At 40.3% G+C, this 18503-nt stretch overlaps 1 protein-coding gene across 1 annotated transcript in view; it reads right to left on the reverse strand.

The window, feature by feature from the left end:
* The window catches only part of PLCXD2 (phosphatidylinositol specific phospholipase C X domain containing 2), a 36847-nt gene extending 27646 nt beyond the window's left edge, over positions 1–9201 (reverse strand). The window contains exon 1 of the mRNA XM_072993952.2: positions 8790–9201. Within this exon, the coding sequence (XP_072850053.1) occupies positions 8790–8877 (88 nt within the window). The 5' untranslated portion in view covers positions 8878–9201. The remainder of the gene's footprint in view (positions 1–8789) is intronic.
* Between the last annotated feature and the right edge of the window lie 9302 nt (positions 9202–18503).

Raw genomic sequence — 18503 nt, forward strand, 5'->3', positions numbered from 1 at the left:
ATAATGCAAAATAACAATAGAAGTAATTAACATTTTGAATACTATATATTTTTAGCAGCATAGTAACACCAAGCAAATATTGGTTTGTTTTTTTAAATTACAGTACTGTTAATCAAATAAGAAGATACTATAGCAGAATAAAAAGGCTCCTCTTTAGGAGTTCATAGAAATCAGGTGACATGTCTGCACAAATCTCCAAGTGACCATCTGTTTCCTTCTTTGGGAGTTAAGATTCAGGGAGAGGTTTAATCATGATTTTAGTAAGTGCTTAGGGAGGGAATCGAGCAAAAGGGACATCGTGCATGCTGTTAAGAGAAGCCGCTGAGCCTATCGCCATGCAAAGAAGTATGTCAAAGTCCACTGAAACTGCTACCCAGTTGACAGAAGGGAAGAAGAGAGGGAGACCGAGTTCAGCAGATGCCACAGAGATTAAAGGAAGCAGCCAACACATCATTATTTCTCTGGAATTAGTTCTAATACTGGAAAACAGTCCAGAAAAGCACAATTAGCAAAACCTTAAACCAACAGTCACACACATAGCACTCAAATCATAGCACTGTATCTACATAAATACTTAAATAATAATAGCACATTTAGGTATTTAAATAACCTTAGTTTTAATCAGCTTGCTGGATAACTCAGTGGTTTAGGTATCTGGCTGCAGAGGTTGGGAGCTCAATTCCTCACTGTGCCTCCTACCAGTAGAGCCAGCCTATGTTGTCCAGGGTAAGCCACACAGCCCCAGGGCACCCCCAGAAGAAGGGAATGGTAAACCACTTCTAAATATTCTCTATCTGGAAAACCCTGAAAAGGGTTTCCATAAGTCGGAAATGACTTGATGGCACATGATGATGATGATGATGGCAGCAATAGTTCTGATAGAGCAGAGTCCAGTAGAACCTATTGCCAGCATTTGAACTAATTCATCTATTTTGAGGAAATAAATTCAATAGATTTACATATTTTTGCCTTTACTTGCCTTTACTTCAAATTGATTGGTCACATTTTATTCCTGCTTGTGCTTAACTTGTGAAGAGCTGTCTGTGTGCATATGCAAATGAGATGAGTGGAACGAGAGGGGAAGATTATCCTTCTGTCTAATTAGGGCCATCTCTTTAAAACCAGTGCAAGGAATCTATCACTTAAAATCGCTTGGACAAGGTAACCTGTATTGGTTTAGACTAGAAGTGGGCAATTATGGCTTTCCTTATATTTTTTACCCATAACTTCACATTGTCCCAACATAGATCATGATGAGGGACTGTGTGAATTGAAGATTGACAACAGTTGCCTACCCCAGGTTGGGCCAACTGATATATCACACTATTAAACAGGAAACTTGTACAGACCTTGAGGCCATCCTCCTTCAAACCAATACTGTGCCACTGACAGTGAAATGTCGCAGTACAACAGTGTAAAAAATTCAGAACTTCCATTTTAGAACAAAGCATGAAGGAGCAGAAATATGTTTAAGTACAATGCACCTCATTTAAAGTGGAATTATAGAAGACAGTGCTTCTCCCAACCCATGTCAATATAGCTGTGGTAGCAAACGAAGGTACAGGAAACCAGAAAAAAATGTCAGGAAATATACAGTCCACATGTTTTCACAGACTGACACCTTTCCATAATTATGTCCATCAAAAATCCTGTTTTCTATGAGTGGGTTTTATATATCAATTATATGTTTCTAATCACAGTTGTTTTAGATGTTGCCACTATGTGGGCCAAATATTTTTATTGTTGGTGTTATTCATTTTAGGGCAGGATTTTAATATATACGGTAGGTTTTTATCAGATATGCTGCCTTAGAATGGTTTTTGCCTTAAATGCATTTTCTTTTTCTTTTCTTTTTTGAAGTATACTGGTTTATAGCAGTGGATTAAAAAAAACAGAAGCCTGTCATCTAAGTATGTAAAAAAACTGACACAAAAAAATTCCCAGGGAAATACTGTTGTCTTTCGGTTTGAATGATAAATGTCTAACACCTAAAAATGTCATTTCATATTAGCTCTTGGTAATCAAATATACATTTCTAGCAATAATTGCACTAGTCAAAGAAGACTTAAAACATCCAGGTTATCTTTAAGGTGTAGCATAGAAGAATTTTTAAATCAAAAGTTTGTCAACATTTCCCATCATTTATCCAGTCTTCTTCCTCCCTTCAAAACAAAACAAACACCATCACACCATCAATCTCGTATGCCCTTCCCAAGGGTTTAATAGCTTGGCATGGTTGATGCCTGAGATCTCCAGACACATGCTGGAGGTTGGAAAATAAGTCAATGTGTGTCCATGTAATCATATGATTTAACAAGGTACTCAGTAGACAGCTATCAATCTTTCTTTATAATGATCATCACAACAATCAGAGTGATACCTGAAAGAAGACTCAGTGAAGTAGAGAACTGCTGTAATAGCGAAGATTCATGTCTACTTTATGCCAATGCTATAGCACATAATCTCATAAAATGTTTTGTTGACTAGTCATCCATGCTAAAACAATTCATATGACACAGAGAGTAACCTTTAGGCAATTATAAGATGTCAACTGTCATTTTTTTTCTTCTCTTCATATGGACAGCAATATTGTATATTTATGGGTCAGAGGGATGACTGACAAAAACTTATTTCACCTTTGCACTGTGCAAACATTAACCAACACTTCCATCTTGGTTTACTGGCATGGAAAGAACAGATAACAATAACTAAGGAAAATGATAAATGTTTGATGCATCCTGTCACACACGTGCCATGATTCATTCCCAGAACTCATGACAAGGTAATAATTTAGGCACAACTGCAATTATATGAGGATCCCTGAGTACGGTAATATCTGAGTTACATCATGAGTCAGATAAACTGCAACATGTAAACTATGAAAATGAAACAGTTTTCTGATAAAACAAAAGCAAGTTTAAGTTAGTGAACATGCTGCAAGTCAGAAAGGACAACAGTTTAAGTACCTTACCAATGCTCAGCATCACAGGTTTAATTAAATGTTATGCTTACAAGAGAAAAAGCAAAAAGTAAAAATAAAAAAAATCAGATGTTATCTCCTTCTAATGCTGGATAGGAGAACATAAACAATAAGATACATTGAATCGTGACTTGTTAAAATATAGTTTTATGTGATAATAATTGTAATTGTAAGAAGACAACATTAAGATAATTTTAGATGCAGGCTATATACTGTGTATTAAAACAGATTTTGTAGGTTGTTTTCTGATATTTATTGCTCCTGTCAGTACTGCTTCTGATTTTTATTTAAAAAATTAACAATCCCTTTTAAAAACAGTCTTGGATTTGTCTCAGAAACTTTAAAATAAGTCAGATGCTTGTCAATTTCCTGTTTGCTTCACCCACATGACATATTCAGCTCCCATGTTACGGTACCTTTTATTAATGCAGTTACTTTAATGACAAGTATTAACAATCGAAATAATTTCAGCATTACTCATGATCAACATCACTACACATGGCTAGGCTCAATGTATGTGTTAATAACTAAAAACAAACCACACCTACTTTCAGCTGTGCTTAATAGCCTGAGAGAAAATGCTAAATATGGAAAGAAGAGAAATAGGTTCACCAAATCCTGCCTGCATTAAAATGCTTCTGCTTTTGTTATTGTTATTATGTGCCAGTTAAGTTGCCACCGACTTGTGGTGACCCTACGAATGCATAATCTCTATAGCGTCCTGCCCTCCGCAGCCCTACTCAGCTCTTGCAAACTCAAGGCTGTTCCTTCCTTTAGGGAGTCAATGCATCTTTTATTGGGTCTTCCCGTTTTCCTGCAGCCTTCAACCTTCCCCAGCATTATTGCCTTTTCCAGAGAATCTTGCCTTCTCACAATGCGTCTGAAGTACAACAGCCACAGTTTCGACATTTTTGTCTCCAGAGATAGTTCAGACTTTATTTGCTCTAGGACTGACTTGTTCATCTTTCTGCTACTCCAAGGTACAGTATCCACAAAGCAATCCCACAGCACCACATTTCAAATGAATCTTTTTTTTCTTGTCAGCTTTCTTTATTGTCCAGCTTTCCCAACCACACTTGGTGACCAGGAATACAAGTGAGCAAGATCTTGGTCTTCATCACCAGTGTATTTGATTATCTTTTCTCATTCCTTCATAACTGCCTTTCCAAGTTTCAGTGAACTTCTGATTTCTTGGATGCAGTCTCCATTTGAACAGTTGATGACTGAACCAAGCTATACAAACTCTAAAAATTTCAATTTCTTCAGTGTCAGCATTACAGTTGTGTAGTTCTTCTGTAGTCATGATTTTTGTCTTCTTAGTGTTCAACTGTAGTCCTGTTTTGGCACTTTCTTCTTTCACTTTCACTCAAAGTTTATAAAATGCTTCTACTACCAGCTGATTTAATTAACAATGCACTCCAAAAAAACCCAACAATTTTAGGTATAAGATTTTGTCGTATAACTGATAACATCCACATTCACTTCATAAATTGTGTATCAGGTGGTTATACTGTTGTTGGATTAACTATTAAATACAAGTAGGTGCCTGAAAAGTGTGATAACATCAGCTCTCCTTATCTCCAAGTGCATCTCATCTACATGATACACAGGATCTCCTAAAAAGAAATGTGTATGATTTTCTTTCATAGCTGGTAAAACAAGATGAGAACATTCCTGTAAGTTGTGATAAAGAAGTCTAATTTTTGCAGGATTGTGAATATTAGTTTTTGCTGTCAATTTCAGATATGGCACTATCTTTTAAAAAAAGCAGGAAAAATGGCTGTTGTAAATTCAAAGCATACTTCTGTTTCTCCCCTTACTCAAAAGGCATTAACAGAACAGATTCCTTTTAGTGAAGATACTCTACCACCTTTTATAAAGAAATATATGGGATCCAACATTTGCTGTAGCAGTTGGGCTCACTACTGTTATGACTTGATGGGGTGTTTCATTAGTTTATAAATATCTTTAGGAAGACTGAAGCATTGGTTCCGCTGAACAGCCACATTCCCAGTTTGTTAAGTGAACTGTAAATAAAAAACATGACAAGCCAAATGCCAGCTTGTGCCTGACTGTAGATCTGCCAGTTGTGCAGGATGGCCAGACATAAGCATTGCTACATAACAATGATTCACCTAGTTTGGTATCCTGTCTTGAGCAGAAACCAACTATGGAGGTTTCTGAGAGAAGGTCACCCCTCCTCAATAAGAAAACCTATATATGCACCAATACATTATGAGCACTGGCTGTGGTAAGGAATGCTGATTGACTTCCACTAGTGGTCAGCTTACACCTTAAAGCCAGAGATGGTACTGAATGTTTTATCCTGGTTAACCACAGTCATTTACTGTAATGTTCAACAATCCTCCTGTTTATTTTTGGAAATGGGATGGTTTCATTCTAACATGCTTTTATAGGCACTGAACAGTAGAACATACCACACAGAATCCATATGAAACCAAATATTTATTATTTATTTGAAAGATTTTTACCCCACCTTTCTCCTTAAAAGGGCCCATGGTGGCTTACATCCTCAAAAAGATGATGTTTTAAAGCCAAAAAGAGTAAGTATACAAATACTGTATTAAAAAATAATTGAACAAGCATATTAAAAATGCTGTAGTAAATAAAATCAATACTAAAACACATTTAAAAGCAACAGAGCACAAAAATCCATTTTAAAAACACCTCTCAGATCACCAATCACTAAGGAAAAGCCTGCCTAAAAAGAAAGGTCTTCACTTGCTTGTGGAAGGACCGCAAAGATGGGGGCAGCCCGGCTTCCCATGGGAGGTATTTCCAGAGCCAGGGAGCAGTGACAGAGAAGGCCTTCTTCCTTGTCCCCACCAAGCATGCCTGTCAAGGTGGTGGGACTGAAAGAAAGACCTCCTCTGGTTATCTTAATGTCCGGGCCGGCTCACAGAAGGAAATGTGATCCTTTAGCTTGGACCCAAGGCATTTAGGACTTCATAAGTTAAAAACAGCACTTTGAAATACTCATGCAAATATCACGAAATACTTCCCCAATCCAAAACTAAGCAGAGAATGTTTTGCTTTACAAAATTGCAATATTTGAATTCAGGTCAGTAGCAGAAGTCACAGAAAACCCTGTTGGAGAAACATATGAACCAGCCAAGTTTTCAGTAGGACACAGGAAGATGTGCCAAATATTAGTTTCCTCTGGGAATACAACTCACTCCTGTGAGTACATCATGTCATCAAATAGATCACAGAAGAGCCAGACTACATTTTAAATGCCTCCACCCTCACTGGGGACAAACTTGGGGGAACGTAGTGGTTTATATCGGAAGCTGTATTTCTAAAGCGTGAAAGAGAATTATTTCCACATATTTAGTGGAACATGTTGACAATCCAACCTGCAACTAAAAACCTGTGAAGATTAGGAAAGATTTGGCATAGATGGGGAATGGGTGGGGAGGTATACACATAGCTCAGTTTCCTCTCTCCGGCATCCTTCAAACAAATAAGAAAACAGCTTCCAAAAAAGGCAGCTGTTGATTACCAGATACACAATTTGGTGAAAATGTTTCTGACAGTCACTAGGCAAAACACAAAGAAATGATATTAAAATCACAAGAAAGTATATTAAAAACTTATTCTGTACTACCTTCAGGGCACTACAGTTGTCTCCAATGGAGCATTTACAGCAGCTTACAAAGAATGTTAGTAAAAGTAATAAGTACTCATATTCTATATTAATAGGCACATTGTCAAACACAGGAGGCTCATAGTCTGTGCATGGGCCTAAGATTTCCTACAATGTGAAATCCCATATGTATACATTACATTCTCATGATCACTTAACTAGCATTCTCTTTGCAATATTTATTGCACTGTTCAAGCCTGCAATTTTTTTTTGTTCAGATGCTATGTCTGATCTTCTGACGGCAGGGAAATAAGGTCAGATCTTGCCTCCTTACAAAATACGCAAGGGAGCGAGTGCAGAAAAGTATTATTGAAACCAAACCAAGTTGTTTGTCCAGATTTCACACTGTACGAATATGTACATCTCATTAAGTCTTCTCTTTCCACTATAGGGACAGTAACCAGATGTCCTAAATCACAGTCATGCTCTGTGGAATGGTTATAGCTCACTCATACAACACAGGCCTTGCATGGAAAAGGTTAGGGTTCAATGCTCAGAAATTCAGATTTTGGCTAAGAAACAGTTCCTGGCTGAAACCATGAAGAGGTGCTGTTGTCACTCAGTCTAAAACGTACACCTAAAATATGCAACATGTGAAGCCACTGACACTTCTGAACTGCAGTGCATATCACCCACCAATGTTGGCCATGATGGCAAAACATTCCAATCAAAAATCTCTGAAAGACAATGTAGTTCTTACTACTGGTGTCCACTGCACAGTACTGAATTTGATGGATGGAGGACTTGATGGGTGTGTGTGGAAGCATCCTACATTCCCCTGTTCTTAAACATGAAGGAGCTGGTCTGTAGAGTCTTTGGCTGTCCAATGTACCATGCTCCTTTTTTCTTTGGTTTTTTTTTCATACCGTATGTCTTAATGGGAATAGTCTCAGTTTCCAAAAATTTAAAATATGCTACATATTGGTAGTCTGAGGCAATTACCTTCCCACAGCACTTTTTCATATCTTACATTTGGGATAAATTCCTAATTGGCTTTTCCTACTTCACAAGAATCAGGTAACATGCCTGCACAAATCTCCAAATAACAGAGAAAAAATGCATTAGAAAAACAATGTTGCAAAATACATTGTTTATTTACAAAATGCATAAACTGTCTTTCAACAATTGTTCCCAAGGAAATTTACACCACATAAAACAGTAACAAAATTCTAAAAACCCAATTTAAATGAATTTTTTTAATTAACAAAGATAAAAGAAATAAAGCATGTGTGTCTGTGCTATGTCTTTCAATGTAATGAAACAGTACTTTTTTTTTAGTTCCTTATGAATATATCACCATGGTCAAAGTGCTGGGTTGTAGCTTGGGCAATCTAGGTTCTGATCTTCACTAAACTACAAAACAGTTTGGGTCCTCTTGTGCCTACTGTTCTCCCTCAGTCTGATCTACTTCTACTAGATGAGGATAAAGTGGAAAATAGCAGAATGATGACCTCACTAAATGGAAAGGTAGAATATAAATTTAAGAAAACACTAAAATATATGAATACTCCATAAGAACTGGATAGCATATTGATATCACTGACACTTTACAAGGCCAGCTGATAACACAATCCCTCCACGCTACAGATGGAGCAGAGAGAGTGCTGAGGCTGCAAGGCATTTAATCATTTAAGCCTATGTTAAGTTCATAACAAAGGCAAGATTCCAACTGGGGGCACATTTCTTTATCTCTCTTTCCTAATCAGTCCAGAAAAACATACACATTGTACAGAGGGAGTACACTAGTGAAATGAACCTTCCTAACGATTTTAAAATCTTTGATTAAGACAAATAAATGGCAAAGTAATTATTTTTTAGGAGGGTGGCACACAGTCAAAGTACAGGAGGTTCACTCTAAATATTCTGGGGCCGGCCCCCCCTCCTAGGCTCAAATCATGGGCTGCCTGTGTCCCTAAAATGGGAGGGCAAGGCTTATTTATCCTCTGAACCAGGTGGAACGAGGAGGGCACCCGATGCCCCCGTTTCCTATCGCCTATAGTATTCCCATTGAATTCGATGGAGCGGAACTCGAGTGGCTGCAGGCAGAAATGCCTAGCGACAAGGGAAAAAGTTGAATATTATCCTTTGCAGATGTCGGGAAATAGGGACGTGCCCAGAAGGGTCGGGAGCGGGTTCCGTTACCTGGGATGGCCAGATTGGAAAGCGGCAGGGCGCTGAGGGAGGGCGGCAGGGAGCCCATCCAGTCCGCGTTGCTGCCTTCCGCTGCCATCCTTGCTCCTTCCCGCCGGCTCCGCAGAGTCAACAGCAGCAGCGGCGGCGGCGGCGGTGGCCGCGACCGGTCCGTTTGCTGCGGCGCCCCGGCTTGCCCGCTGCTTTTCCTGGCGCCTGAAGCTGCCCGGATGCCATGCTCCGAAAGACGAGCGGGGCTGCCTGCCACTGTCTCGCCCCCTCGGGCGCTAATCCGCCCGCCTGCCTCGGCTCTTGTCTCCCCGTCAGAAACGCCTTGGCACTGAGGCGGAAGGAGCCCCTCCGGGACAGCCGACCTGAGCCACCCTGCCAAAGTTGCCCGCAGGTCCAGGAGCGGGCACGCCCTCTCCGCTTATGTAACAGCGGCTCGGCCCCGGCCTCGTCCCGTGAGCACCTGGCCGGCAAAAGGAGGGAGGCGCCCAGCAAGCAGGAATGCCTCTGCACGCGGCCAGGCTGCGCACGCCAGGGCGAGAAGCCGAACCGGGCAGCGAGAGAGAGAGCACGTGCCTCGTGCCCGAGCCGGAGCGCCTCTGATTGGCTGGCAGTTGGACCGGCAGAGCGGCGGGCAAGGGCACTTCCTTCTTTTTTTTTTTTTTTTGTCTCCTCACCCCCGCGGCAGGGCGTTCTGGGCCGCCTATTGGCCACTATCAGGGCCGCCTGAGTCTCTAATTGGCCTGTTCTCTTCCCCTGAAATCCACTCCTGCCTCAGGCTTCTTGAGGCAGCCTTGGGGTTTGAAACGACGCGCGTTAAAAAGAAAGGAAAACGATGATAAATAAGGGCAGTGCTGGGTACCTTTTTTTTTTTTTTGGACTAGGGTACCCAAAATTTCCCAGCTGGCCCCTTCAGGCTGGGGAATGCTGAGAATCAGAGTAATAAAAACTGACGTTTCCAAGCTCTGGTTAAGATTTACTGCGGTACCATAAAATCATTGTGAAGGCATCTTTTAGAACGATCCCCACGCATATGATAAAATGATGCTCATAATAACCTGAAAACAAAGCACATGGCCCTTTCTCTCAAAGGAATTTGCCATTCTTTCCAGATAGAAGTGTTTTCTTTAATTTAACCCAAATCTTACTTTATAAAGGAGGATACATTTAAAGACCGAACCAAATGTTTGTTAAGCACACGATCTGGTGAAGTCAGAGCTATGTAAAAGCTTATACAGTATCATAATTGCTTGTTAGAGCTGGCTGAGTATTAATTCTAAGGTGTCACATGTTTCCAAGTATATTTACAGGCGGGCCACCTCTTCTCATCCTAGGTTTATTATTTCACAACAGTGGTTCCCAACCTTGAATAATCCAGGTGTGCTTGGACTGCAGCTCCCAGAAACTCCAGTCAGCACAGCTGGTGGAGAAAGCTTTTGGGAATTCCTGTCCAAGAACACCTGGTTATACAGAAAAGCAGGGTTTGGAGAAGCTACTTTTTTGGATTGCAGTTCCAGAGTCCTTCAACCAGCATGGCTAATAGGCATGCTGGCTGGAGGATTCTAGAAACTGAAAAGTCTATTTTCTCAGCACTGCAGAATTCCATAGTACAGTATCACCTATTCTGCATGTACCTAGCTATATAGGAGGGTAGGTATGTAACACTTCAAAGTTCTATGGGGTTATTTGTTTACTTAGATGTCTATTGATGAACTTTACAAATGTAGCTTAACAGAATGAGTCTTTTCATATTCACAGTTATAGAACAAAGAACACGAGCAATTATAACAATAAAATGTTACAATTTGTGCACTTGAGTCCTAGGTGACAGACAGCACAATACAGAAACTGTTTTTAGAATTGCGAAGTTCAAATATACCTTTGAATTCAAATTCAAATAAAAATTCAAGACTTCTCCCTCAAGTGTGTTGGGTGTACAGTAAATAAAAGAATCAACTCCATATATGTAGTCTTCAAAACCCTTAACTAAAATCTATTCAATTCTATGCATGAATTCACTATGTGGATTCCCTCCTCCAACAGAAACATTATAGAAATTATACCTATACTGAGTTGGCAAAGGCCCCTACAGTTTCAGCAGCAACAGCAACTTCGGTCTCCAGTTTCCCTCCTCTTTCTAACTCAGACCTCTTACTCAGAGCCTTGCTCTTTCTTATTCCCACACCTTTGGGTTGAAACAATATTTCATAGGGGTTAAAACTACATTGGCATTTAGCCAGCTGTTTGGTTCCTTGTGGAGGTGGGCTGGTTCACTCTTTTTGCCAGTGATCAGAGAACGTCTTTGCTAGAGTGAACCAGCCCATCCCCAGAATGTTCCTACCCACACTTTTCTGGGTCCCCGTCAGGGGTTACTGTTTTTTTCCATGTGGCTAGGATTGCTCACTTCTGCTTCGTTTTCAGCATGTGTGATCACTGGGATCAGACCAAAGCAAGCTTCCTGCTTTATTTTGTGGCTGATTTCAATTTCTGCATATCATTAATGGTTTAAAGAGAGAGCTTGATCACTTAATGATATGGGTAACTGAAAAACTTCCTTTCTCTGCTCCAAGGAGCAGAGGCGGGAATCTAATATTTTAAAACTAATTAGGGCAGTGCTGACGTGTTGTACCGTTTAAAAAAAAATAGAAAGCTTCCTCCTGGAAATGGGAGGAGGATAAGGTTTTTTTCTTCTTCTGTTTACAGTCCAGGAAGTCAAGTTGCTCTGCCCTGTTACTTCAAATTTAATATATATATATATTTTAAAAATATAACACATCAGTGCTGCACTAATTGACGCTTTAAAAAATTCATGGGGCACAAAAAGGAGGCTTTTAATTCGGCTTTTAAAAAAAAGCTTTTCTTTTCTTTTAACAGCTTCAGGATGCAGACCAAATATGATTGCTATGCTACATAGATGCAAAGATCGCATCACGTGGCATGCAGGTTCTCTACTAAACCTTAAGCAACCCTGTTTAGCCCACACCAGCTCTCTGCAAAGGAAAATGTAGTCAAGCTCTATGTATTGTTCATTCATTAGTTGCCTTATAACCAATTCAGATAATTTGTTATTAGGTAAATCACTTGGAAATTTTGAATTTGCATGTAGAACTGCAGTAGTGCAAATTGTCTTTTCCAAAGTGGTATCCTTTTAGTTCTTTTACATATATTCTAGAGATGTTTAATTTCTGAAGAGTACACAATTTTATCTGATTTTTTTTAATATACTATAGTATGAAAGAAAAGAAAGAACCAAGAAGAAGCAATTTTTTTCTTTTTAAATCCTTCTTCAACAATCTTATTTTAGCTGCCCTAGTTATTTTTAAAGCGTTAATAACATGCTTCTATTTCTTTTCCACAAAGTAGCTCAGATTGAGACAGGATAAATAAAGCCAGGTTCTAAATGTAAGTCCTTTAAAATGCTCTTAGTGGCTGTAGTTGGAAGTCTGCTTTAAAACCACTACAGAACTGCTCTGCTCTACGGTGTCTTCTTTTTTGATGCATGGAACAAAACAGGCTAGATCATCTCCAAACAACTAGGATCCATTACCTGTTCCTTTGTCTCCTCAAGGAAACAACTAGGAGCAAGAATGTCTGCACAAATAATTCAGGAGCAGGGGGAAGGGGCAAATGATACCTATGAATAATTGACCCAGCTGTGTTCTTTGCCCATGCACATTTAAATAAATATCAGGCTCAGGATTCAGGTGCAGGATGTGCACTGTCTTGCTCCCTCCCAGGTACTCACAGATAGCAGTGTGGCCACATACTGCAGTCTTAGTCATGTGGATTACTGTACATGGAATCCAGAAAATCTGCACAGTTCATACAGGTAGCAGAATACAGCTGGTTTCCTTGCAGGAGCTGGAGTAACTTGGCACAATGATGTGATTGTACACAGTTGCAATTAAAGGCTGAGTCTCTAAGACTCTCCTAAAATAGCCAGTTAAATGGACTTTACCCTTTTTCTGCCACACCTGCATGAGAAAGGTAGAGGAGGTGCAAAGCTTGGTTGCCAACCAAAGCACCAACTGGATAAGCTCTAGCTGGTGCTTTCGCTGGGAAGTCCAGGAGATTAGGAGGTGCAGTCATGATTCTGATGTTTTTCTTACCATGGAACAGTTGGTGTAGGGAGGAATGTGTCCCTCCAGACCAGGAGCATTCCTCCCCCCTGCCCTAAAAGTAATAGGATCAAATGGTTCTGTTAGTTTCAATGAAATTTAATCAGAATTTCAGAACTATTAGTGAACTACGCTTTTTAAAACACAGTTTGAGGTTGGGCAAAATGTCTCTTGGATCACTAAACAGTTACGAATAAAATTAGTTTTCAGATTGTCCAGAACTCTTCATCTGGTGAAAATGGTATAAAACGTGAGGTGAAGGCAAATACTGTAACTGAAGAATTGGGCTAGAATGCCCTTTTTGGTCATGAAGCCAGACTGCCAATAAGACAACGTGGAGTTTAGATTCTATACAGGTTAAATGTTAGCAATGGTATCATTCTGTAGCCTTTCCCTCCTCTGCAGACAAATGGCTGGCTTCCCTTCCTACATTGGCAGATCTTCCCATAGCTTTTGGGGGAAAGGCAATGTGTCTTTGTGAGCATACAATGGAAATGTGCAATGTGCACTTGCCAGGGCAACTTAATTCATATAACTCTCAAGGTACTGTGTAACTCAGTGCACAGCAGCAAATACCTGCTGTTGCACTATTGGAACTAAGCTCCAGATTGCATTACACCACTGTAAAAATGTGATAGAGTTTCAGCCAGACTCTCAGTCAAAAGAGGAGAATGCATCTTGGTGTTCCACTGGATTAAAGAGTCAACAAATTATTATTATTTTTAATTTTTATATCCTTGACCTGCTCTACCACTGACAGCAATTTTCAGACATGAAAGAATCCTCCCTGTCAGGGTTCAGTAGAAAAGGCACCAGGACTCAGTGCAGAGCAAGACCACAGGAACAAGTTAGAAAGAACCCCACAGCCGAAACAGACACCAACCAGCTAAGGTTTCCTGTCGAAACAGCAGCCAAGTACCGTAGAAGGATAACGCAAATCATGGTCAGACAGTTCAGGAGTTGAAGTCAGGAGGAACAGTGTCAAGGCAGTAGGGTCCAGTGACATGAGAAGCAAGGCAGGAACAAGCAGCCAGGCCAGGAACCACCAGGCAAAGCAGGAACAAGGAGCTTGGCAAGGCCAGAAACCATTGTTGCTGCGGGACAGGTCAGAAGGCAAAGCCTGTTCTCATATAGCCCAGTCTTCAGATTCCACAGGTGGCACCCCTGAGGAGCTGGGCAAGAGCTGCAGGGAAAGGACCCAGTCCTGCAGTCTCTAAAGCAGTTCTCCCCAGAGGGATGGGGCCAATCCTGCATGCACTAAGGTTGCATGGTTCTGGCATGGTCCCAGTCCTGACACCCCAGTCCTTCCCTTCCCTACCTGTCCCAAATACCTCTTCAGGACCAAAGGGATACTTAGAAATCCCTGGAATCAGGGGGAGGGAAAGTAACAAGAAAGACTTATTTTTCTCAAAATGACCAGGGTTGATTGTTGTTGTTTAGTTGTTAAGTCATGGCCGACTCTTTGTGACCCCACGCCAGACCCTCCTGTCTTCCACTGCCTCCAGGGGTTTGGTCAAATTCAAGTTGGTTGCTTCAGTGTCACTGTCCAACCATAGCTTTGACTATGCGGACCTTTGTTGGTAAGGTGATGTCTCTGCTTTTTAAGATGCTGTCTGGGTTTGTCATTGCTTTCCTCCCAAGAAGCAGGCGTCTTTTAATTTCATGGCTGTTGTCACCATCTGCAGTGATCATGGAGCCCAAGAAGGTAAAATCTATCACTACCTCCATATCTTCCCTTTCTATTTGCCAGGAGGTGATGGGACCAGTGGCCATTATCTTAGGTTTTTTTGATGTTGAGCTTCAGACCTTTTTTGGCGCTCTCCTCTTTCACCCTCATTACAAGGTTCTTTAATTCCTCCTCACTTTTGCCATCAGAGTGGTATCATCTGCATATCTGAGGTAATTGATATTTCTTCCAACAATCTTAATTCTGGTTTGGGATTCCTTCAGTCCAGTCTTTTTCATGATGTATTCTGCATATAACTTAAATAAGCAGGGAGACAATATACAGCCTTGTCGTACTCCTTTTCCAATTTTGAATCAATCAGTTGTTCCATATCGAGTTCTAACTGTTGCTTCCTGTCCCTCATATAGATTTCTCAGGAGATAGATAAGGTGGTCAGGCACTCCCATTTCTTTAAGGACTTGCCATTGTTTGTTGTGGTCCACACAATCAAATGCTTTGGCATAGTCAATGAAGCAGAAGTAGATGTTTTTCTGGAACTCTATGGCTCTCTCCATAATCCAGTGCATTTTGGCAATTTGGTCTCTAATTACTCTGTCTCTTTGAAATCCAGCTTGTACTTCTGGGAGTTCTCAGTCCACATACTGCTGAAGCCTACCTTGTAGGATTTTGAGCATAACCTTGCTAGTATGTGAAATGAGTGCAATTGTACGGTAGTTGGAGCATTTTTTTGGCACTGTCCTTCATTGGGATTGGGATGTAGACTGATATTTTCCAATCCTCTGGCCACAGCGGAGTTTTCCAAACTTGCTGGCATATTGAGTGTAGCACCTTAATATTGTTGTCTTTTAAGATTTTAAATAGTTCAACTGGAATGCCATCACCTCCACTGATGTTGTTAGCCATGCTTTCTAAGGCCCACTTGACTTCACTCTCCAGGACATCTCGTTCAAGGTCAGCAACCACACTATCTGGGTTGTCCAGGACATCCAGATCTTTCTGGTATACTTCCTCTTTGTATTCTTGCCACCTCTTCTTGATGTCTTCTGCTTTTGTGAGGTCCCTTCCATTTTTGTCCTTTATCATGTCCATCTTTGTACAAAATGTTCCTTTCATATTTCTAATTTTCTTGAACAAATATCTGATTTTTCCCTTTCTATTATTTTCCTCTATATCTTTGCACTCTTCATTTAAGAACACCCTCTTGTCTCTTCTTGCTATTCTTTGGAAGTCTGCATTCAATTTTCTGTAACTTTCCCTATCCCCCTTGCATTTTGTTTTCCTTCTTTTCTCTGCTATTTGTAAGGCCTTGTTGGACAGCTAGTTTGCTTTCTTTCATTTCCTTTTCTTTGGGATGGTTTTCGTTGCTGCCTCCTGTACAACGTTATGAGCCTCCATCCATTGTTCTTCAGAAACTCTGACCACCAAGTCCAGTTCCTTAAATCTGTTCTTCACTTCCACTGTGTATTTATAAGGGATTTGGTTTTTAGATTATACCTGACTAGCCCAGTGTTTTTTCCTATTTTCTTCAGTTTAAACTTGAGTTTTGCTATAAGAAGCTGATGATCAGAGCCACAATCAGCTCCAAGTCTTATTTTTCTTGACTGTATAGAGCTTCTCCATCTTTGGGTGCAGAGCATATAATCAATCTGATTTTGGTATTTCCCATCTGGTGATGTCCATGTGTAGAGTCACCTCTCGTGTTGTTGGAAAAGAGTGTTTGTGATGACCAACTTGTTCTCTTGACAAAACTCTATTAGCCTTTGCCCTGCTTTGTTTAGAATTCCAAGGCCAAACTTTCATGTTGTTCCTTTCTTTTCTTGACTCCCTACTTTAGCATTCCAGTCCCCTAGAATGAGAAGAACATCTTTCTTTGGTGTCAGTTCTAGAACGTGTTGGAAGTCTTCATAGAATTGGTCAATTTCAGCCAGGGTTGATGACATAATCCAAATGTTGTAATATGATGTTGCGCAATTCTGTTCTGGTCATTTGCTAATATGTTGCTTATAGCCTACCATTTGGGAATAATGAATTTCAATAGTGATGTCCTCATTACTGGAATTAAGCACATGAAGTTAAATGTCTCCTGGGATATTTTTCCAGCCTTTTCAATGATGCTGTGGCTTTGTTAGCCTTACTGAAGAAGCACTCAAACATTTTTAAGAGAACCATCTTTGTTGCATTCTGAGATGGCTGGTGAATCCTCCTGTAGCTTAACCTGATGCTCAGAACCGTTCACATATTATGTTTGTCATCATTAGATTTATTACACCATTTCATAGTCATGTTCAGAAAATGTCTCACATTCCTTATTCAGTAATCTGATCACTGGGGATCATTTTAAAATAAGTAATAGACATGGGATTTTGGATGGGAGCCCAGTCTTAGTATAATGAAGGGCATGTGTACTTGCCAAAATGTTTCGGGAGTTTTTTTTCACTGAAGCAGGATTGCTATGTCTAGTCTACAAATTGTGATGAAGCCAGTTTCAGAGATGGATCCTGTTGCACTGTTGTCTGCTACACCGCTATTTAAGAATGGATTTAGATGACCAATTTTCACTCTCTTCATTGGGATGAATGTGTAAAATGGTTGTGCGCAGAGTCCAATATGCACTGGAAAACTCTATGGTCGCTTGTTTATTTAAAAAACAAGACTGTACTCTGGATCTGCTTCACAATGACAAAAACTCATACACTATAGAAAAAGAAATGAACACGGAGGAGTCAAACTACATGAGACACACAGTCAGTGGTTAGAAGATGGCAGAGATTTGTCATGTGACTGAAAAAAATAAATCGTGTAAATGAATGTGGAGAAATTTGATGATTTTGGACTATAACTCCCAGAATTCCAAAGGTAGCTACATGAGGCTGACTAGGGAATTCTGGAAGTTATAGTCTATAAAAACAAATCTGCTTATCAAGGTTTACTTTTGTGACATCAATACGACATCAAGGTTTTTATAATGGATTCTTGCATTGGAATATACAAAATGTTTCTAAACTCTGTTCAGCTTGTAGGTAGTGGCAGAACTCAGGTTGCAATCTTGGGGGTAATGGCAAAAGCTTTTCCCCAACCCTATGAACCAGCACACCTCTACGTTGAAGAAACCAGTGTGTGTGGGTGTGATAGACTGATAGCCAGGTGGGATTGAGCATTTTATCTATCCTGTCTATTGTCACTAATCTTCTAGACCAGCCATTCTCAACCTGTTTTTGGCCATGGCCATAAACACAATATGAAAGAAATACAGGCTTAATCAGGATTCTATAAGTCACATACCTTATAAGCTGGTGTGCGAAGAATTGTTTCTAGTCTGCGGCCCTCTTCAAATGTGTCAGAAGCCCCCAGGGGGTCATATGACCCCCACTGAGAATGGCTGGCATAGACCACTTCATTCTTCAAGGAAATAGTGTATTTCTTTTGTTGTTCTTCTGAAATGGATGGACAGCTTTGTGGGTCCCTCTGGCTTGGTCTTGAGCGCTCTTGCACACAGAAAAGACTGCAATGTGAGCTTCTATATTTGAGTTTATTTTATCCTGTTTTATCTTGAACAGACTTTGTGGAACCATATATGTAATTTTTCCCTTTGATCTTACGAGAGAACCATTCTTTGCTCTTACTGGACGCATAGCTGTAACTCACCTTACTAGCCTGCTTTGTTCTGCTAACGTAATTAGTATAATTTTCTATCCATGAAGAGGTTTTCAGTCTCTTTCTTCCACACATACTTCATTGATTCCTAAATGACACCAGGAAGGTATGGGAGGTTGAAACCACCTCAACCCAGTATGCTGAAAAGTTACATGTGTGTTTAGGCACTCCTGTAAGCTCATGCACATAAGTGGTCCTCAGGCTCCCAGCCTTTGTGGTTGAAACGATTGCATAGCACTCTTCTGTACATTCATGTTT

This window comes from Pogona vitticeps, chromosome 3 (assembly GCF_051106095.1).
Source record: "Pogona vitticeps strain Pit_001003342236 chromosome 3, PviZW2.1, whole genome shotgun sequence".
In the NCBI taxonomy this organism is placed as follows: domain Eukaryota; kingdom Metazoa; phylum Chordata; class Lepidosauria; order Squamata; family Agamidae; genus Pogona; species Pogona vitticeps.